This window comes from Urocitellus parryii, chromosome 9, assembly GCF_045843805.1.
Source record: "Urocitellus parryii isolate mUroPar1 chromosome 9, mUroPar1.hap1, whole genome shotgun sequence".
Lineage (NCBI taxonomy): Eukaryota > Metazoa > Chordata > Mammalia > Rodentia > Sciuridae > Urocitellus > Urocitellus parryii.
The window spans coordinates 133,049,552-133,072,458 of NC_135539.1; the positions used below are offsets into that span (position 1 = coordinate 133,049,552).

The following is a 22,907-nucleotide window of genomic DNA, read 5'->3' on the forward strand; positions in this document are numbered from 1 at the left end:
GACAGGTCTCACTGAATAGCTTAGCACCTTGCTAAGTTGCTGAGGCCTACTTTGAACTCAGTATCCTCCTGCCTCAGCCTCCAGTGCTGCTGGGATTACAGGTGTGCGCCACTGTGCCCAGCTACCCCAAACACTTTGATCTGCGGTTTGAATCTGTGGATACCGAGGGCCAACTGTTTTTAATTTACGAACCTACTGAGTTTAAGATTAGAATCTGACATCAAACCTGATCGATGAGTATTTTGAGACTCTGCATACTTATTATATCATTCATTGCTGGTAACATACGGATATCCCCAAATGCTAAAGTCATAAAAGCTTCAGACTAGAGTATTCCTTAAATTAGCCCTACTCAGGATTATCAGTGTAGATGGGAGGTAAGCATTGGTAACAGGGTGCTACACTATGCTGTGAGGAGGAGGAGGGTGAGAAGAGCAGGAAGGTCAAGCAGGACATGTGGGCGGGGGAAATGAAATGGAGTGAGGGTCATCAGGGGAAGCGAGAGAGAAATGGGCAGTGACTCTAAACTGGCAAGGTTGGGAGAAGGTGGCATCCCATTGACTGAAATCTTCAAGACTCCAGCTGACCTCGTGGGACATGACAGGAGACTCCTGCCCAGGACGGAGGCACAGCATCCCATCCCAGAGCACCCATCCTCCGGCCCTGTGAGGCATGTGCTCATTCTGGACAGTGGACCACCTGCTGCCCCAGCCCACTCCATTTGCAATTCTGTTCCCTCCCTGCCTCCTCGTAACTCACCTGGACACTAACCCCAGAGGGACTATTTCTGGGACACAGTAATGCTCAACAAAAGTCAAATGAATAAACTATTTCTTGAATGGACAGGAAGCATTAGATGTTCCAACCCCCACCACATTCCCTCAGACCACCTCTGAGTTCTGAAGCTGCCGAGGACAAATCCCAGACCTTCTAAGTGACAGCATTCACTTTGAAAGCATCTCTCTGATTCTGTTTGAAGGATTTTTCTAGTCCCCTAAGAACCTCGTCTGCCCACAAACAGGGCAGGCCAAATGTGACATAACTCAAGGGGAAACATATGTGTATATACATACATAATATACATACAAACACGTACACACACACATTCCAATTTCCCAGTCCCTTGATGGCCCAATTCCAAGGAACATCCTACATGACTCCTCAGAGGGTTCCCAGCAGAGTAAGCCCCAGCTGTCCACACTGGTAACCCTCTACAACACCACACACTGCAGGTTATTCCCCTTCTGTGCCTCCATTTCCCTCATTCCCTTTTGCAATCAGGGATCACCACTATTTTAGCCAGTTTTTCTGCCGCTATGGCCAAAAGACCCGAAAGAATAATTAGAAGAGGAAAAGTCTATTTGGGGGCTCATGGTTTCAGAGATCTCAGTCCACAGACAGCTGAATCCATTCCCCTAGGTCTGAGGTGCGGCAGAGAACCAGGACAGAAGAGCTCAGGACACTGCACCAGGAAGCAGAAAGACAGCTTTGCTCACCAAGGACAAAATTCAGACCCCAAAGGAGGGGCCCACCTCCTTTAGCCACACCCTACCAGCCTACAACACCACTCAGTTAATCCCTATGGAGGATTAATGCACTGATTAGGTTAAGGGTCTCATTTCACCTCTAAACCTTTTTGCACCGTTTCACACATGACTTTCGGGGGGGGGGGGACACCTAACATCTAAACCATAACCACCTAACTAAACCTCCTACACTCAATCCTTTTCCAAGTCTTATTTTTCATTGGTCACAGTTATGATATTGGGATCTATTATGATATATTTGCATATGCACGATAACAACATCACCAATTTCATTTCCCAGCACCTCCCCTCTGAGGGTCTTCTTTAGAGGAATCCAAGCCAAAACACTCTGTGAACTAGCTAGTGTAATAAATAAACTTCCTTCCCAACAGAAATATAGGGGTTGGGGGAAGGGGGATATTAATCCAGGGGGAGAAAAAGTGTGTAATCTCAAATACAAATGCCATCTACTTTTCAAACTTTTCCAGGAGAAAGTATTAATTAAGTTTGAAAAGCTATATGGACAAATTTCTAAAAAGAAAAAGTGTTTGATTTGCTCATCTCTAAAACTGACTAGCATCACAACCCAGAGAGATATTTGCTACTGCTGCCGAGAATGGTACCAAACAAAGGGACCAGAAATGAATAGCTGACCTGCTCTCTCTGGAGGCTACACAACGTAACCCGAGATAACTTGAGGTTCCCTCTCGCCATTTTTTTTTTCCTATTCATAGGTGTATGCAGAGGGAATATAGGGACTGAGGATATCAATATCTGATTTCCAGATCTTTATCTTTGGATAGAACATGCAATTCCTTTAATCTGCTAGAGCAACTTTCACCACGGGATAATACAGAAGCCTCCTCATAAACACTACCAAGTGGAGAACAGAGGTGCCCCACGCAGGTCAATTAATGCATTCAAGATACTACTGCCCAGTTATTGTTTTTTTATCCCAGTTGATTAGAAAGTCACATTTTCAGATGGATACTGTCCATCTGAAACACAGCATCACTTCTCTTAGGAGGACAGTGAAGGAGCAGGTGTGTCGGCTGAGGCTGGGGTCCCCATGGGATCCACAGCAGGCAGTCAGACCAGCACAGAATGTACAGCTCGGGCAGCAATTCTCTCAAGTCTGATTTTTTCGTCTTCCTAAGACTCAAAGCTGCAATCCAAAGCTTGTTCATTTTCTCCATAACATTTACCATTTGTGCTATTTGTTTCCTCGCCTTCTATCTTGGCTGTTAGAAAGTAAAGTTCACGAGGCTGAAGCACCTCATCTAGTTCACTGTCAAGCCCAACATGCCCGACACGTGAGCCCTTCACACACATGCACACTGAATAATATTATTTTAATATGAACGCTCAAATTAGCGTTTCTTTCCCTTACCTCCCTCGACTTAAGTAGCTTGTGCCTTGTTCAGTTCTTTCTCACTAAGGTGTTAAGGACTATTAAGTCCTTCCCTCCCTCAGATCTGATCATTGCGTACCTTGGTCTAAATGGGAGCAGAGAGTGAAATCACGGAGGAGGCGCTTCCCAGCAGGCAGTGGTGGAGTGGAGAAGTAAAATCACATCCCATTTTAACACCACTCTGGTCAGCTGACAAAGAGTTGGAAGCCTCTTCCAGTCCAGTCACTTTAGGCTGCTGGACTTGGAGCTGCTCAGGGGTTGTTATCCAGCAGAGTCTAAGATAGGTAAGTCCTGTGGCCCCCTTCCCAGGCTTTGGGGTCCCTCCTCCTCTTCCCCCATATGCTCTCAAATACTGTTCATTTTCCAGGTTCTTTGTGAAACATGGCATCTCAGGTCTTTCCGGCATATCAGAGCTTGCTTCAGCAGGGAAGAGTAATTTCAATATTTTTGCTAAATGAGGAATATTTTGGGACGCAATGATAATTAAGTGTTGAGAATGTAGTGATGCACTTGACATCAGGGGGAAAATAAAGAACTTTTAATTAGACTGCAACTCTTAACAGCATCTGAACTTAACAGCTAGCAATACCAAGCACCCAGTATATAACCCAGTTGTAAAGACTGTGATTATCAACTGGGGAAATTGAGAGGTATTATTTCAGCCACCTCACTGCGCACGTGTCTGCAAGCACACGGAAAACAGGTCTAATTATAGGAACTTGCCCAGGGCCAGCAGCTCAGAATGAAGTGGGGCTCTAATGCTAGTACAGCTTTTCCTCACGGTGAGGGTGATTACTATGAGGTTCTACAGACCAGAAAGAGATTAAGTCCAGGAAAAATCATCTTTTTTCCCCCCACCCTAATCTTGAGTGGCCTAAGATTTTTGGTATTAAAGCAGCAGTGAAGTAAGCACATGGGTAAATGATGACAGCAAAAAAAGCCATTATAAAGTCCTCAAACAGCAATGATCCCATCACACGGGGGTCATGTCCGTCAGATGGGTAATGACAGACATTCCGTTTCTCCGTGTAACGGGGAAGGTCTATAGCGCTGTTCTTAGAGTTATCCCTCGACACCAGCAAACTAAAGGGTTCTATGATAGTATTTTGCCCAGCTCCTCAACTAACACTAAATTTGGGGTTCCAGGGAATAGTATCCATTGAAAACGATGCCTAAAACCTTAGGAAAATTCTGAAGAATACAGACATCCCACAAACAAGACATTGGCCTTTGACTGGTTCACTGGAAGGAATTTACTGGGCCTGCCCATGAGCTTGTTAATTGTGCTTGCCACGTGCTAGGCGAGGAAAATGGGCTCACCATGGTGCTTTCTTCATATGCTGTTAAAGGTGCAAAGACCTCCGTGGGTAGCTAGGAAACAAAGCAACAAGGGCCCCAACAAGGAGTTGGGAGCAACGAGAGCTCAGATGAGGAAACTTGACCCTGAGGGATGAGTCAGAGACCCCAGTCAATCAGGTGTGTGAAGCAGTTGTTGGGGTTGATTTTTTTTTTCTGGGCACAGACACGATTACCTGGGAGATCCAGGAAGAACAGCTGCATGGCAGGGCTAAGAGGGCTTAGAATCGAGGCTGGAAAAGCAGGCCAGGGCTCAGCCTTGAGAGGTCAGGCAAGACAAACAACATTAGTTTTGGTCTCTTTTTTCAACAAATTGATGGTGAGAGAAGCTAACATTTGAGGCTTTGTGATTAGTCTATTTTAAGGGTCTCTAAACAGCTAAAATTGAAAGAACTCTGTATTCCTCCTGTCTTCCCACCCAGCATTGTTACTGTTTGTTCTTTTTTGGAGAATTTATTGGCATATAATATTTTTAAAATATGATTTAATAATCATTGGTCTACATTATTGACATTGTCTTATAACTTCCACACAAATTTGTACCACTTACTAGGGTTCATTATTATTATTATTATTATTATTATTATTATTATTATTATTTTAAACCAGCAGGTATATATGGGAAAACCAGAAGTCTCATATTGGTGACAAGAAGGTAAAAGGATGCGTCCTCTCTGGATGACAAATAAGGTTCTCATAAAACTAAACACAGGTTTTCCATATGGCCCAGCAATTGTGCTCTTGGACATTTACTCCAGAGAAAGGAAAATCTACATTCACACAAAACCCTGTCGTCAAGTGTCCATAGCGGTCTTACTTTTAGTAGCCCCATGCTGAAAACCACCCACAATCCTCCAAGGAGTGCATGGTCAGACTGTGCTAATCCAGAGTGGAAAATGCTCCTCACTAACTAAAGGGACGAACACCCGACGTAAGGAACAACCTGGACAGATGAAGGAAATTCCATGATGTGGGAAAACAGTCGATTTCCAAAAGTTACACTCCATGCGATTCCATTTACATAACAATCTTTAACAAGATTAGAAAGATGGAGAATACCGATTGCCAGGGGTTGGGGCGACCGTGGTGGAGAGCCTGTGTGACTATGAAGGCAAGAGTCTTGTGGTGAACAGTCCCACATCTTGGTTGGGGTGGTGTTATGCAAACCTACACATAATAAAATCGCCTAGACCCCCCCCCCCCACACACACACACGTGAATGAAGGGAAAATGGGGGAAATCAGACTAAGTCCTGGGGACTGTGCCCACCTCAGTTCCTGTTTGGGTTTTGTACTACACTCGGCAAGATGTCACCAAGATGTCGGGCAGAACCTGGGAGCAGGGCACAAGACCTAACTTTTCTCCCCCACCTCTTTTTGGTTCTATAATCATTATTTCAATAATAAAAGAGAACAGAAATAAAGCCAGATGGGCTCTCCACATCACCAGCCTCCACAGATACTTTTTAATCCATGTCGTCTTGGATCTCAATGACTCACTCAGCCTTTGGGGTCTTCTCATTCCTTTTGAAACTCTGCTTCTTTGTCCCCTTTGCCCCGAAGCTTTTGAGAGATCCATCTGGATGTTCTTAGAGTTTCTAGGAGCCCATCTTCTCTGCCTGCCCTCCGTGGATGACCTTGCCTGTTGGTGCCATTTCCTGTTGTGTTCTGACAGTGTGTCCCATCTGATCTCTGTCCCGACACACAGATATTCATGGACCCCATCTACTTTTTCAGCTTCCTGAGCCTCAAAACCGTCTGACTGAAATGGAACACATCCCCAACAGGGGCTTTTCTCCCCTTCCAATCTTATTCCCCTCGACAAATGGAGCTGGAGTTCTCCAACTCATCACAACGGAATCTTGGCATCATGTTCCCCAGGACCTTCCCTCCCGATGTCCTCTGCCTGCATGGACACCTGTCCTGCTGTTGTTCCCTTCTCCATTTCAGCCAGCAGAACCCGGAGCCTTGTTTTCAGTCTGCAACTGGTGCTTTATTACAGTTGCTAGCCATTAATCACCTTTTTATCTTCCTACCTCCCCTAATCCTCTAGGTAATCATTTTAAAATGCAAAATGAATCCAAGTTTTCGTCTTTTGGCCTTATGAATGAAATTGTAGCAGTGTATTTTTATTATTACAAATTCAAATTTGTCAGTTATTTCTTTCATGGATTATTGATTTGTATTCTTAGAAAAACCCTCTGCCTTGAAGATTTTTAAGTTGTTCATAATCAACACTTATGATTTAATTTTTTGAATGAATTTGCTAGCTCCATCTGCAATTTATTTTGGTATAACATGGTGATCTAATTCAATTTTTCTTTCCAAGTGACTGCTCAGTCATCAATACCATCCATTGAATGATTCCTTTTCACTAATTGGAAATATCATGTATCTATTATGTAAATCTATATATTTGGTAGCCTTTGGATCCCTCTATTTCTGTATCATACCATACTGTTTCAATTACTGTAGCTTTAGAATACATTTTACCACATGCAGCAAAAATTCATTAACAGTACATTAATGATTGAAGTAGGGTAAAGAAGAATGAAATTATGGCATTTGCCAGTAAACGTATGGAGCTGGAGAATATAATGCTAACCAAAATAAACTAATCCCAAAGAACAGAAGGTTAAATGTTTTCTCTGATATGTGGATCCTAATTCACAAGGGAGTAGGGCACTAGGGAAGAATAGAGGTCCTCTGGATTAGACAGAGGGGAGTGGCTATGGGGGTAGGAAGGATATGAATGAATCAGACATTATACCCTAGGTGCATATATGATTACATGACCAATATAATTCTACATCATGTACAACCAGAAAAATGAGAGTCATGAATAACTAATTAGAACAATTTTTTAAAACAGGATTGAAGTAGGGAAAAGCCACATCTATAATTTGAAACATTCTTTTCCAAGGATAGGATTTGTCATTTCATTCACCTAAATTGGAGTATGTCCCTTCGAGTCTTCCATATTAGGATCCTACTTTCATGATGGCAGGAATTTGTTTTCATTTCTGCTGTATTCCCAGCATCTAGAACACTGCCTAGCATATAGGAGAGGGTCAATACCCGTTTGTTGAAAAGTTGATCAAATGGAAACATAATGAGTCTGTTACTTAGGCAGAGGGAACCCATTCTAAGTAAGAAAGATCACAAAGACAAGACCGTTTTGCCGTGAATAGCAGACTGGCTCAGAACAGGGACGGCATTTAGAGAGGCAATTGCTTCAGTCCAGGATGCAGTTCATGAAAACTTTCCAAGTGGACTCAGTAGGTATTGACGAGCAACTAGACTCAGAAGTGAGGAGAAAGCATCAGGGTCAAGTAAGGCTTCAATTTTGGATAATGAAGGTGATAAAAGATAACAGAAGGAAAATACAGAAAAGCAGTAGGCATGTTTAGTGGCAGGATACAGGGAATGAGATGACTCGTTTGGGGTATCCCAAGTCTGAGTCACTTAGGGAATGGCTGAAAGAAGATGTAGAGTTTGAAGTTTAGTAGCAGATAGGTAAATTCAGGATTGTCTCTTAGTAAGGCCACCTTCTTAAATATTACTTCATGTTATATTATTCTTCAAGTAAAATTCACCTCCTCTGAGAAACAGATAAGTAAAAATGGGATTTTAAGATGGAAACCATTCTTGAAATAGGTTTAAATACAGTCACTGTGCAAGGTAAATTCAGGGAGCAAGACAGTCTTCTATTGGGTTCTTTGGGTGCTTCACAGAGGAACCAAGACCAGAGCACACACATTAGAGTTATCACATGAACATAAATCATGTACATGTATGAAAATGATTCTATGCATCTACATAAATACATGTGCACATAAATAAAGATATCAGTGTTGAAACTTGACTAGACTAGACAATGACCAAGGAGATACCAGGACGGTTTCAGCAACTTAAGAATTTGGTCAAGCAGAAATTCCACGTATGAAAAACCCTCCAACAGATAACGGAGGCAGTTTTACACCTGGTTATTTTCTTCATCATCAAAAGGCACCAAATGATGTCCCAACTTAACTGTCCAATTTTCTCAATAAAAGGTCAATCCTTATAAAAATCATAACTTATTTGGATTACTAATCTCCATTACTCCATTCACTGATTTCTCTATTCCTGTTCCTTCTGTATCTTGACCCTACCGCACACATTTGACCTTTCTGGGTATGACTTTTGCCTTCTCCCAGATATGAATTCACCTCTTTCCACACTGTGCATCTTCACCTCCCATTTTGGCCAAGCCCACCTCAGCATCATCTCTGCTCCCCTATGTAGATAAGGGCAAGGGAGCACATACAGCAATTTCAAGATTCTGGCATTGATTATTCTTCCCGATATGGTAAGTCACAGAAGAAATATGACATATAGATTATGCATGCAACACAAGCCTATAAATTCCTTGACACCAGGGGTTTTTTAAAAAAATTTCCAGCCTCTCTAACAGTGTTTGGTAACTAATAAGTGCTCAATAAATATTTGTTGAATTAATGAACTCAAAAAATCACTTTGTTGTGCTGGAGCATGAGTGTCAATCATAACTGTTTTAAATAGAAGCCAAGCAGCAAAGACCCCATTGGAAAGGCTCAGGCCACAGGAGCCAACAGTACTTAGTGTACCAAATGGTACTGGACTAAAAGAAGCTACACTTTCAGGTTGACGATTTAGGATAGGTCTTGTTTGTTTTTAGCTGTAATCTGTTGTGAAACAATGATAATATACCTTAGGATCATTTTGAGAATCAAACAAACACGTGTAAAGTGCTACCCAAATGAAATATTCCAAAGGAATAATGAATAACTGCTTTGACTTTGTTTAGGCTCCCAAACACTTTGGTTGCCCACAATTCCCAACAGGATGACAACGTTCTTCTTTAAAAGTGATTGTTCCTGAAACGTTTTCCACATAGGACATAAAAGGGTTAATATACTACACCAATAGATATTTTAAATTCATATGAAGGCAAATATTCCACTAGGACAGTGGGCACAAGGCATGAGCAACTGACTAGAAGGAAAAAAAATTGCTAAACATCATGTGTAAAAATGTTCAACCTGTGACAATTTCTCGAATCGAATGCCTGTAGGCTGCAAGCAGGGACCTCGCTCCACAGAGGATCACCAATACCAGTGATTATGCTCCTGGCTTAAAATGCCAGCCTCTTCCTCTGCAATACTATTCTCTAAGAGGCTCCAGGGGTGGGGTATCCCCCAGGAGGGTTTTGGTGTTACTGGTTCCCCTTTAACCCAGCAATCATTTATTAAGAATAGAAAAAAAAAGCACTAGGATTTTAGGTCAGATCCAGCCCTCTGGAAAAACATCCAGCATGAGAAACAAAACCAACAGCTCACAGACATTCATAATTCCAATAGGAGGAAGTCAGTCAACGCTGGGGAGGCAGGAGAGCTCTGCTCCTCACCACGCAGCCTTAGGCAAGGCTCAGACTCTTCGGACCTCCATGTCTCATTTGTAAAATGGGCTTAACAACAGTACCTGACTCATGAGATTGTTATAAAAATTAACCTAAGTAACATATGGGAAGTGTTTAGCATTGTATCAGGCAAATGACAAGCTTTCAATAAAGGTTAACTCTTGTCATTAGCGTTACAATTAAATTCTGAAAAGTAATTCCATAATGTTACTATGAGTAGTTGATTCTGTCACCGACAGATACTTGTTGCTACAGACGCATGTGGGAAAGATTTTTTTGTTGTTATTTTTTACACACCTAATTCTAACCGCAAAATGGGAGTGGGTATGGACCTGGAAAGATGTCATGGAGGAGGTCAAAGCCAAAGGCTGAGAGAGATGAGTGTTAACAAAGCAAACTAAGGCAGCTGGAGGCTTACTCCACACCGCCGTAGCAGAGGGTACAAAGAAAAAGGCATTTTCAAAGAACTGCAAATGGCGCAGTGTTGAGGTTGATGGCCCTATGAGGGACACGAGGGCACAGTCCATCTCCAATGCCCCCTATAGGTTGCCATGGATGGTATCTGAGATCTTGCTAATGGACTCAATGGAAGTACTTGCTAGATAACAACTAGGGACAAATCGTTCTTCTTAACATTTATCAAGAATTTGTTATCTCCTAAATACTAACCACTTAGCATGCATGGTCCGATCTCATTTCCTTTGTCATCCTATAAGGGTTATTTACAATTGGGTAAATGAAGGTATAGAGAAGTGAAGCGATTTGGTTAACACCATGCAGCCAGAAAGCCATGGAAGTAGAATTCAAACCCAGCAATGCTGTCTCAGAGTCTTCATTTTACTACTACATTATGTCTATGGCACAGAGAAAAAGCATCCTGGAGCCAGGGACCCGGATCTAACTCAGTTCTGACACTGAGCAGCCCTATATTCAGCTGAGCAGTCATTTACCCTCTATTCAGGTTTCCTCATTTGTAACATTCAGGCCAGGAGCAAATGACAAAAGGCTTCCAAAGAGGCCCATCCTCCTTGAATAAATTTTAATTCACTCTAAGACACAATTCTGACAACTGATACATAAAGCAGGTCTTGAGGAAATGTAGATCTTTTAACAAACTCCCAGTGTCATGCAATTCACCCAGAAAAATGCAAAGGAGGAACGGTGAATGCCCCGTTGTGCTAATTATAAAAGGGTGGAGCATGAGCTCTGTCAGTAGGATCATCTAGGTTGCCTTAAGGACCTCTGAATTATTATTATTATTATTATTATTAAGCAAATTTTACTGTACTGGATGCCACACAATTTCTTCCATAAAGGACATTTAAACTACATGGAAGATGTGTTTTATAAGGATTTAGGTGTTCAGGCCTGGTAGACCTCATTCCAAATCCTGATCCTACTATTGAAGAGCTTTGTTTGCTTAGATAAATTACCAAACCTCCCTATCACAGCTACCCTGTTTATTAAAAAAAAAATCTAAATAGTAATAATAAAAAGTAATATCTCATAGGATCATCGTGAGGATTAGATTAGCTGGCATGTGGCATGAAATTGGCACAATATTTGGTGCATAGCACAGACTCAGAAAATTACAGCTTAAAAAATTCAACCGGAAAGAAACCTACTATACTGCTGTGCAGTAGCCCAAAGGCAGAAAGCGTGTTATGTTCTCACACTCAAAAGGTGTACAACCTACCTCTTCCCCTCAGACCCATTTTTCATTCTGTCGTTTCCCCCGCCACCAGGAAGCTCAGATGCAATCCTGGAGGATTTCCTCTTATTTTTATACCAGGGCACGCTCAGACACAGCTCACAGTCACAAAGTCTTGTGGAACCCATGCTCCCAGCACCTGCTAGATCCATCCCACTGTCTCCACCCCCAGCCTGATGAACTCGACTCTCTGCTTCTCTCCTGAACTATTCCTCCCAACACACCACCTACTTCCAGTCTTGCTTCTCTGTGGAGTTGCTTCTCCAGATTTGCCCCAGGTTTATCGCCTTCAAATCAGACCTAGACATCTTCCCAGCTCACAACTCAGAACCACCTCCCACAAGCTCGCAGGATCACCTTTAATGCTCACAGGCTTCCCATGCCTCTGCCTCACCTCTGCTTCCCCAACAGGCTTCACCCAAGCTGCTCGAAATTCCAGGGCCTTTATCCTTCTCAGCTCTTGCTGGAATGTTCTCCTCATTATCTAGCCAACCATTAGTTTAAATGTCCATCCTGTTGCCATCTCTCTACCTAGATGACAAGTTCCTTGAGGGTAGCATCTCTCCATCTTCATCTGATCCCACATCCCCAGCCCTGGAAGTGGGTGACATGCAGCCCAGTACTCAGTAACCTCCTAGTGAACAAATGAATGTCTCCTAGTAGACACCAGCATCAGAACTGCAGAACCACCGTGGAGTTCACTCAGTCACCTTTCATGTCAAGCCGTCTCAGGAGGAATCAGACATATGTCAAACTAACAGCCACCAACACCCCTCAGATATCTCATCTGGACCACTGATCTGGGCATGAATAATTTCTTTATTAAGACCAGCAGCCATTCCTGTCTCATATCAAGTCTGGGCAACATTCAGAGGCCACCTTCCAATACGCAATGGCAAGTAACTCAGCAGAGCCGAGGTGTGACACTGAGAGTCTACAGTTGGTTCCTTGTGTCCAAGACCTAGGTCTTATTCACCTTTGTATTTGCAACAATACCCTCATACTAAGTACCCAAACCATGTGACCCATATACGTGAATCTTAGATAAATAGCCATTGAGGGTACTAGAATTCTGAACTATTTAAATTTAGACCTCATTCTAAGTATTTTGGATCATTTCTTTCATTAGCCTACAATCTCCTTGTTTTATTCATCTTTGTAAGCTAAACAGCTACACAGGCATTTTTTACAGAGTAAACACTCAATATATGTTTGCTGAATTACACTGCATTATCAAGCCCAGCCAGCAAATGAGACAGCTGTCATTTTTCTTGTCATAGAAGACATTCCATTCATTGAAGAGATGCAACCAAAAGAATCCCTCCCAATACTGACAGTTCACCCCTCCTCCTCAGTCCTTAGGCAAGACCATCTTGACAGTGGGTCTTTGCATCTTCAACCCTGTATGGACAAGGTCACGCTGCATATATGAAGACTAGCTCGTGCATCAGTGCAGACAGATTAAAACTTGTCCAAAAATCTATACGGTCAGGATGATACCCGAGCTGAGCTACCCCCTTGGCAGCCTTTCGCTAGTTGTGCCACCTTGGGTGTCGGTACCCCTGATAGAGGCTACCTGGAATACTGACCTAACTAGAGTTTGACAAACTGTCACCTCTGGCCCTCCCTCTGCAACTAGTTGGAGAATCGTTTCTCTAAACCTTCCCTTTTGCATCTCCAAATGAAGATACCGTCTACCTACCGCAGAGTTGTCATGAGAAACAAATATGATCTTAGAAGCAAAGATGCTCTGAAACTAACATGCTTTGCATACATGAGATTTCACATTGCTTTACATGTGTATACGTGAGCAGTTCAGGCCCGACAGCCACTGCCCTCATTTGGAGGTAACTCGACTGCTCCCTTAAGTCTGCTTCCCTCTCCAGGAGGCCTGGGAGCAGTGGGTGGAGACACTGGAATAGCTCAGGGTCATTTTCTGTTTGTGTGAGCTTTCTGCCCTGTAGCCCCTGACAGCACTTCAGGATGTGCTTATGCAGCCCTGGTTTGTTTCCATGGAGACGGGAAGCTCTGCTTCTCTTCAAGCCTAAGCTAATGGTTTTCATCAAATCCTATTTCCTCTGAGACAAGTAAAAACGCTACGATGCTTCCATCCATACTTCCTTTTTAAATACGAAGCCAACATGCACACCTCACAGTCTTTCTCCCACAATGCCTGGGCCCCCGAGACAGGTGCCTTGGGCATTTCCCTAGTGGGCTATGAGCACCCGGCCCCTCCCACCAGCACACTCTTCCTCACTTGCCCAACATAGGCACCAGGTGCGTCCCCCTTCCACTGCTGTGTCTTTCTGCTCTTGGAATAGCCTTGGCCCATAACATTCAAACTGCTTGCAGGTCACAGGAAATCTGTTTCCTGAGGCTGAAACTTTCAGAGCTATTTCCCAAGGAGCCTCAAAGTACAAATCCCAACCAAAGACCAGTTATAAGGAGAAAGCCTCCATGCTCTCCAGGGCATAAGAGAAAGCCTGTGGCCCTTCCTACACATAGGACCAGCTGCTGCCGAGCCCTCCACAGACAGCAGGGAACCCTATCCCCGTGCCGAGAGCCATGTGGAGCATCAGAGCGGGAAAAAGAAACCAGGACAGAAATATTTCAGTCCCAGTCTGTAAAGCCCCTATGGTTAACGCTCCTTTAAATGTCAGAATTTATTCACACCAGCTGTTCCCAGCTGCAGTTGCTACTTCCTAGGTTTCTCCAGAAGTGCCAAGAGGCATCTGCCGTGCCAGTTCCACGGCACCTCTCAACCTGGGGCGGCTATCTCCCAGCCCCACAGCTGGCTCCGGTCAAGCATCTACCGTTGCTGTGCAGATGACAGCCACTTGGACCTAACAGGTGGAGGACATATACGTCACTATTATCACAGGGAACAGGCAGCTCATGGGAGCCAAGAGCTACTCCCTGCCAGACCCTGGACCAAGCTTTTGCAAGAGCAAGATATAGGTAGCCAATATCACAGAGAGGGAAGCAGGGTCAGAGTGACTTGTCCAAGGGCACAATGCACACAGTGGCTGCTTACTGGCACAGGCACCATAGCCACGAGTGTCCTGCTTCAGGCCATGATTTTTCCAGCATTCACTCTTTCCATTCTCATATCTTCTCCAAATGGAGAAGTTCGCAGGGTCAGACACAGGCTTTGTCTGGTGAAACTGTTCTCTGGTCCGTTTCTAGCTCTAGAAGAGACACCTTAAGCCCATACTGGAGTCTTGTCTGGAGCGTCAGTGACTTCAGCTAGCACCGCATCCATTTTTGTCTTTTCTCAAATAGTTAAGAACCTGTCTTGAGTTTTCTAAACTGTGGACATACTTAGGAAATGAGCAAGGGTGAAGAACATTGGAATAAGGTCACACACACAAGAGAATATCCCTCAGAAGACATATGAGAAGACAGACATCTGTGGGGAGACCTCTCCCAGAGGCAGCCACTGAGTGGTAGACACAGGCTGTGTGGAGAGTTACCAAAGCAGAGCTTGGGCATAGCAAAAGGCGTTAATAAGTGCTTACTGAACAAACACATCCATAAGAGATCCTTTTACGACTCAAGACTCCCCACTCAAGATATCTGCTGTTGAGTACTCCTTCCCAATGTCTCCCGTGTCTCCTCCATAACTATTTCACAAATCACCACCACTGGCTCCTAGCACCACTTAGTTGGACTAGTATTGTTATTTCTTTCTTGATCCTCCTGAATCTGATCTCTCCTGGGGCCAATCCTTCCCCAAATGATGCTAGATGAATGTCCTCATACACTCCTTTCATTGTATACTTTGTGAATGCAATATTTACTTTAAAATTTTAATTTGTTTTTCCTCAATGTAGAATTATAAAAAGTCACATAATTGTGAAAGATTTATAATGAAAAACTAGCAGCCCCACTGTCTCACCTCTCCCAACCTCTGAATCTCACTCCCAACTCTCACCTATTTCCTCTGGTATTCATTTCCAAATTTCTAAATATTATATTTAAAACACTGCTCTCTCTTTGTCTTTCAATTTTAGATACTTCTTAAACAGACAACCTCATAGCAGAACCTAAGATTTCAGTCTGTAACACCCTCTTTCCCTCTCCCTACTCTGCCTCCTCCATCCAAGTCAAGGCAATTATAGCACCATGAGGGCTAGCTCAGACTTCAGCCTGGACAATGAGAACTGATTGATGGCTGTGCTGTGCAGAGAGCTTGCTATGCTTACATTTCTTTATTGTAACCCTTCTGTATTCTATGAAATTAAATGCTTATGGGGTTGTGTGTATAAATGCATCCACATAGAGTGTGTGTATGTGTGTGTGTATTTATAAAATATGTATATGGCATATGTGTCATTCAAAAGCTTATGGTCTTGTCAGAACTATACATATACATGTGTATACCTGCACACACATGCATATACATAGGCACATACATGTATGTCACAAATGAATTGTAGAGCTCTAAAATTGCTATATTTAAGAGAAAGTGAAATATTCCCTGATACATTATATTCAAGTCTTATGATTGTCAAAGCCATATGTATATGAATGTTTCTATACATGCATGCATATACGTGCACACATGCAATTATGTACACATGTGCACATATGTCCATACATGTAGTTTTGACAAAACTATAAACTCTTGAATATAACACATCAGGGAATTTTTTTAAATTAAAGAGCATTTTTTAAGCTGGATCCTCCTGTTCAAATCTGATCTTAATGCCCTCTAGAACGGACAGCTCTCACCGGAGACTTCCCTTCACCATCATCATCCTGGGAATCAATCCCCTTCCATGTCTCCTCTATTGAATCCCTCATTTCTATGAGCATCATGTTTCTCTTAATTACTTATTTTTATTAATTCACATTACCCAGTAACTTCTTCAGAAAGAGTATCTGAAAATATTGCTAATCAATCCTTGTGAATATTTGGTACTTTGGCTAGGTATAGAATTCATCTTAAAAGTTTTTCCTCCTTCCTGAAAGCTTTAGAAATATAGAACTTTCTAACTTTTAGAGTTATCATTGAGGGGCTCAATGTCAGCCTGAGTCTTAACTGTTGGTAGGTAAATTTTACCCTCTTCCCAATTGCTGGTGCTTTCAAAATAGTGTTTACTCCCATGTTCTGAATTTCATGATTCATCATCTTGGTGTGTTACCTTTAATTAGTTGTGCTGAGCACCCAGAGGACCCTTTTATGGTTAATTAATGAATCCACCTTCTATCACCCCGCCATAAAAAAAACTATTATCACAATATATTCAATGCGTACTTTCAATTTGAATATATTCTTGCAAACTGTTTTCTGTGCATGTATTTATGTAAATGGTATTATAATCAGCTGGTCTCATTTTCACTAAACCACTCTTAAATACCCTATGTTCCGTGTGTACTTGGTATGTGCTGCTCCTAACTGCTACATTGTATGCATCCAACATTTTACCCTTCTAGTTTGCCTGTTGTCTACACTTCCCAGGTAGCCTACAACTCCCAAGGAACAATGCCGGAAAGAGCATCATTTGCACATGGCTTAGCAGATCTTTTAATCTGGCAACATCAGTCTTAGTTCTGGGAACATTTCTCACATTTTTCTCTGTTAATTCTTCCCATTTCACTGTTATCTTTATGGAACTCATTAAAATTTTGGATCAACCCTTTTTCTTTGTTTTCTATGTGATGGCCTCAACTTCATATTTCAGCCCTTTACTATCTTTTTATTTTTATTACATTTTTACATTAATTGCAAATTACTTACACTCTAAATTAATTTCCAAGAGTGCTTGTTAACCTCAAATTCTTTTAATAATTATTTTGTAGATGAAATTATTTTTATTCTCTCTGCTAATGTCAAACACAGCTTTTGAAGTTGTCTTCTACTCCTCGCTTTGTTTATATTCCTTCCAGTTCCTTTTTTTCCTATTTATTATTTCATTTTGGAGCTCTTACACTGGGCCTTTTCCTCAATGCTGATGCTCCCTAGATGTGTGCTCAGATCAAAGAGTAAGGCAAGGAAAGCTCACCAGAAACTAAATGGCTGGGGCTTCCACAGTGACAAGTGTAGTGGGTCGAATGATGACCCCAAAAAACAACGCTCATATCCAAATTCCTGGAACTCCTGGATGCTGCCTCTGGTCCAGACAAAGGGTCTTTGCAGATATAGTTAAGGATATTCAGATGAAACTGACATTCAGTTTGTGGAATTTCATTTAACTGTTTTCATTATATGTCAACCCCACCCTTGGATGCACACCCTGTTACCACCCAAGCATCTGATTAGATGTCCTGCCTTGCATAGCAGTGGGTATTGTGTGGGGCAGATGTCTGGAGACAGATATAAAGCAGAGGGAGGAGCAAGGATTTTCAGCCAATCCTCTTGTTTCTAGCACCACACCATGCACGCCCCAGTTATTAGGGTTACCTGGAAGAAGATACCTGAAAAGCTCCAATTCTTGAAGCTTTCTTGGGCCCTCAACAATTAATTTTATTTCTTTATGGGCATTCCCCACTGTACACATTAAACATCAGCTTTCCAACTATCTCAGTTACCATTCACCCCTTAGCTTCAAAAATCATCACATATCTCTCATCTGTTGCGATTCCTCTTACTCGCTTTGTCCTTAGGTGGATTTCCTGTGTTAGTGGAATTTCAAGGAATGACCAGCTTGGTTCAGTCCACCATGCTCACACTGAAGTTCCACCTTATAAATTGTCATTGGAAGAACTTAATGCCACTCTGACAAATTGAGTCCAGTTTTGCTGAGTAACATAAGGCCCTCTAAACCATTCCTCGACTCTTAGGCATCCTAAGATGCCATGCCATGACCCCTCTACCCTCCAGGACATGTCCCCCATTTCTTCATCTTTGCTTAGGGTGTGGTATTCCCATTCTTGGGATGTTCACTCCCACGTATTCCATGTTATCCTAAGAGGCATTTTATATGCTTCTTGAAACCAACCTCAATTATTTCCAATGGTATAGATTTGTCCTTTCCCCCCACTAAGTAATTATACCCAATATTAGTTAGTAAAATTCTCCCATTTCAGATGCAAGCATTTGTGTTGCTATCCCAGCAAAACATGCTTCTCAAGCAGAGCAGGTGTGTGTGTGGGGGGGCCATACCTTGTACTTTATGTGCTCCTTGTAATACAGACCACGGTATTGGACATTGAGTACTTGCAAACTGATAAATGAATTCAAGTCACAATTGTGGGATTTGATGTCCAATACACTGCAGCGTAAGAATCATTTGAGGATTAAACCTGCATCTTTTCGATTTTGTATTCTTGACAACCAGCACACTATTTGACATAGAATTGCCAAGTAAAAAGACAAATGGATAAAATGAACTCTCACCAATCACCATGTTCAGTATTGTACCTGATGCAAAGATTTTAACTCCTAAGAATAATAAAGGTGATTAGAACGATGGTTCAGTAGTGCATCTCCAGCATCTAGAACAGCAGTTGGCACAAAGGGACTGCTCAGTAAGTGTCTTCTAAATGAAGGTTAAATGAATGAATCTGTCATGAGTCAGGAGGCATTAGTTTCCAGTTAGAAAAAAAACACAGAAAAACATCTGGCTTACCCAGAAAGTACTCCCAGGACTAGGTTGAGGACAAAGAAGGATCCGATGATGATGAGAGGGATGAAGTACAGCCAATTCCAGGTGGCTCCTAAGGCATCATTGGTCTGAAAGAAAAAAAAATGGTTCCTTAATACTTCAAGCCATCTGTCAGAGGCAAGGCCAATATTCCTGTGGCTTCATACACAGGGCTGTGTGTCAGACAGTGCAGCAGGTACATACTGCCTCCCTGTACTCCCAACCTGGCTTTACTGTCAGTCCATCTGATCTCTGCCATGCACATAGTGAGGACACAGCATCAGCCTTCCCATAATATCCAGCTAGGAACATTCCAACACCCTTCCTTCACATGAGAAAATGGAATGCAGAGAAGCCAAATACCTTTCCAAGGTCATGCAAAAACTAACTGGTATGATGGTGCTGGGTGATATGAGCTCTAAGCCTTTGCTCTCTCCATGAAACAAATTCTCCAAAAGACAAAGGCAGGCTGTGCCCATCACTATTCTGTGAATGCTGGTGAAGTGTTTGATGGGGCTGCTTAGAAAAAAATCAGGGCCATCCACATCTTGCTAAGCCCTTGACCTGGGCTCTGACTCTCCTTCTTCCACCATAGCGCAGAGCTGGTCCAGGTCTGGCCCCAGCAAGGCTCTGGACAGAACAAGGAACACACTAGAATCGAATGGAGATCATTCTCTTTCTCTTGTATTAATGCACAGGGAAGTGAAAAAAATGCATCAAAATCTATATTTTTGATACTTGTACCATAAGTTGGAATAAAAGCCCCAGAATGAGTAAGAATTAAGAGTTCTACCAAACATCTGTCCAAAAGCAGCAACCATTGCAGATGTCTCATATGTTGACAGTATGTTTTATTAGACCCTTGAACTAGAACACGGGACTATGTTGAAAAGTCTTCTCCAACGTATGTGCCTTTGGCTTTGTCCTGATTCTCACACCCCAAGTCTTTTCAAGTAGTCTTCCTGAAATGTATTTCACATGTGCAGAGTTTTGAAATCGCCACCCAACTCCCAACTCCTCTTACACAAAATTTAATACCCATTTGAAACACGTATTTAATTCTCAATTCACTGGAGGGAATCAAAGTCATCAAGGTCAAAACTCACATCCTACTTTAGTAAAATTAAGACTAGAACTCAAAATTCCTCTGGCACCCAGAACTGCTCAGAGAGATGATTACAACTGAAATAGACTCAAAATTAAACATTAAAACACTTTCTGAAATGGATGGAACAAAGACCTGTCAGTTTCAGTGGCTAAGATCTCTCTTTGGTTTAGGCAGCTCTGATCAGCTCAATACAAGCAGGAAGACATGAGCCAAACCTCAGGAAAACAGTCCCTGATTACCAGAAGAGGCAGAACTAGATGTCAAGAGTCACAAGAGTTTTAATGGACATGGAAACCTAGTTTTTCTGAGATAACTGAAACATTGGCCTTTCTGTGAGCATCAAAACGAATTGAATGATCCTTGCATAGCTAGCTCTGTGTTCATGATCATAAACCAGATACTCTATAAAGACCAGTTAGTTCCAATGCTTCACCAGGGGGCTCCAGATTAACAGGTTTCATTCACTCTCTGGTTTTGCCAGCCTCCTATTTAGTTATTAGGTAGCAAAGACTCAGTCTATGCCTAGCACCTAGATCGGGACTCAGCTACCCATAAATCTTACTCAGTATCTGCAGTGACAAAAACTGACAATGAAAAAATTGTGACAAGAAGTTATCTCTGGTCTCAGAGGTAACAGAGCCATGGTCTGAGGTTAGCTCAGAGCAACCTCATTTGGTTGGAGAGAAGTATGTCCAAGATGGTGTCGTTCTCATTGCTATGATCTAACCGATAGCAACGTGCACTATGGAAAATGGGCTTCAGCAACGAGAGAAACCTGGAAAACACAGCCAATTACATATGCCTCCCAGCCTATGAGAGGACCTGCAGAAAAAGGAACATGATTTACTTTGGTTATTATGACATTTCATAAACTTCCTTGATTGTAGAACCTTTTTCTCAAAGAAAGCTTATTAATACATTGGGAAGCACCATGTATGAAATGTAGGGATGAATGACTCCCCTCACCGGCCCACATTCTGGAATGTGCTTCTCAATTCTTCTAGAAAATGCCGATGACCAACAGGGTCTTTTTAAGTCAGTGTTTTATGATAATGTTTTGGGTTTGCTTTAATCCATGTCAAAGCAGACACCTTAACTATTTACTCCGGTTTCTGTCTGGCTGCTGACAAAGGGTTTGGCACACTCAGATGCTCAATTGGTCAATAAATGACCCCATTTCTAATAAGTTGATTCTCTTGTCAAAAATAACCCAATGTAAATTCATTCTGGATACACCTATCCAACTGTGGAATTCTCCTGAATTGCTACAAATGTCCTGTACCAAAGCCCTGGAGCCTCCTAGATGGGGGATGGGGGGGAACGGGGTAGGGGGGAGGGGAAGAAGAAGAAAGAGTCCGGAAGACACCAGCCCCAGCAGCGCCATGCCCTGGAGGTTATGAAAGATGACTGACAGCTTAAAGGTTCCTCCGGAGAAAGCAGCTTGACAGCTTCTCTAGATTATTCACAAACCTTTTAATAGACTTGCCGCACCCTCTCCACACCCAGCTCCCTCTCCGGTCTCCTCTCACTCCTTCTCCACCAGGTGACTTCTCCTCCCCTCACGTGCTTCTCCTCGGGTTAGTGACACATCCCAGGGGACAACCCTCAGTAGGAAGTGGGCAAGTGAAGAACTTGTGCTTCTCTCCTCCAAAATGGAGGTTCATCTGATGCTAATTAGGGCTTCCATCTCCTTCTGATTCATCATTATTAAAACCTTAAAACTGTCCAAGTGTAGGAGAGACATCGATTCAATCGTCTTGGGATTAAAAAAGAAGCCATCAGCAACTCTGAAGGCAACAAGCGTCCTGATACCCTGAGGAGTGGAGTGGGGGGACACTGCGGGCACCATGGCAGAGTGGTGGCTGTCGTCTCTGGCGGTATGCACGCACGTCCGTCTCACAGGAAGAGGAAGGGAGCAGTACCTGAATAAGACACTATCTCCCTTTCATTCTCTGCTGCTTCTGTGGCAGAGTTACAAAGCTCACAAGCCTCTTTGGTATAGGATCCTCGTATTTTATTTTCCCCTGCAATTCTTCCTGCGAGAACATGGGGCAGCCTAGCTGAGGACTCCCCGATGCCGTTTCCAAACCCCTTTCTCGTGGATTCTGACCCCAGAGAATCTCACAGGGGAACCTCCGCCACTCAGACCTCTATTATCGAATTGCTAAGCGTAAATAAGGCCCTTCCTACGAAGGATGTTGGCAGAGAGACTGCCAGCTGCCTCCTTCCACACCATTCATGGAGCGACTATTGCAATGGTTAACTTTAGATTGAGGGATGGTGAAGCGTCCCTCAAGATGGTGTGTCCATCAAGATGTCCCAGAGAAGACTGGCCTGTGGGTCGGGGTACTCAGTGGGGAAGACCTACTCCTAATGTGGACAGGATCCCTCTAATTGGCTGGGGCCTCGGGTGGAAAATGAAAAGGTAGAAAAGGGACTTGTGTACTTGTCTGCTCATGTGCACACTCACGATCTCTTCCAGAACCCCCTGGAGGAGGACATCCTGTTCCTTCCATCTTTGGGTATCAGAAGTCCTGGTCTGAACTAAACTTGAACTCTGCACTCAGTCATCCCCCAAGGATGCTTGGCCTTTGGCCTTGGACTAGGGTCTACACCATCAGCTTCCTTAATTCTAAGGCTCCAGACTGGATTGAGCCAGCTACTGGCTCGTCTTGTTCTTCAATGTTATGGTTTAGATATAAGATGTCCCTCAAAAGCTCATGTGGGAGTCAATAAGAGAAAGTTTAGAGGTGAAATGATTAGGTGA

At 42.8% G+C, this 22,907-nt stretch overlaps 1 protein-coding gene across 3 annotated transcripts in view; it reads right to left on the reverse strand.

Moving 5' to 3' along the window:
* The window catches only part of Cacna1e (calcium voltage-gated channel subunit alpha1 E), a 301,352-nt gene that overhangs the window by 133,127 nt on the left and 145,318 nt on the right, over positions 1-22,907 (reverse strand). For all 3 annotated transcript variants that reach the window (XM_026392836.2, XM_026392834.2, XM_026392832.2), the window contains exon 7: positions 19,018-19,121. In XM_026392836.2, the coding sequence (XP_026248621.2) occupies positions 19,018-19,121 (104 nt within the window). The remainder of the gene's footprint in view (positions 1-19,017; positions 19,122-22,907) is intronic.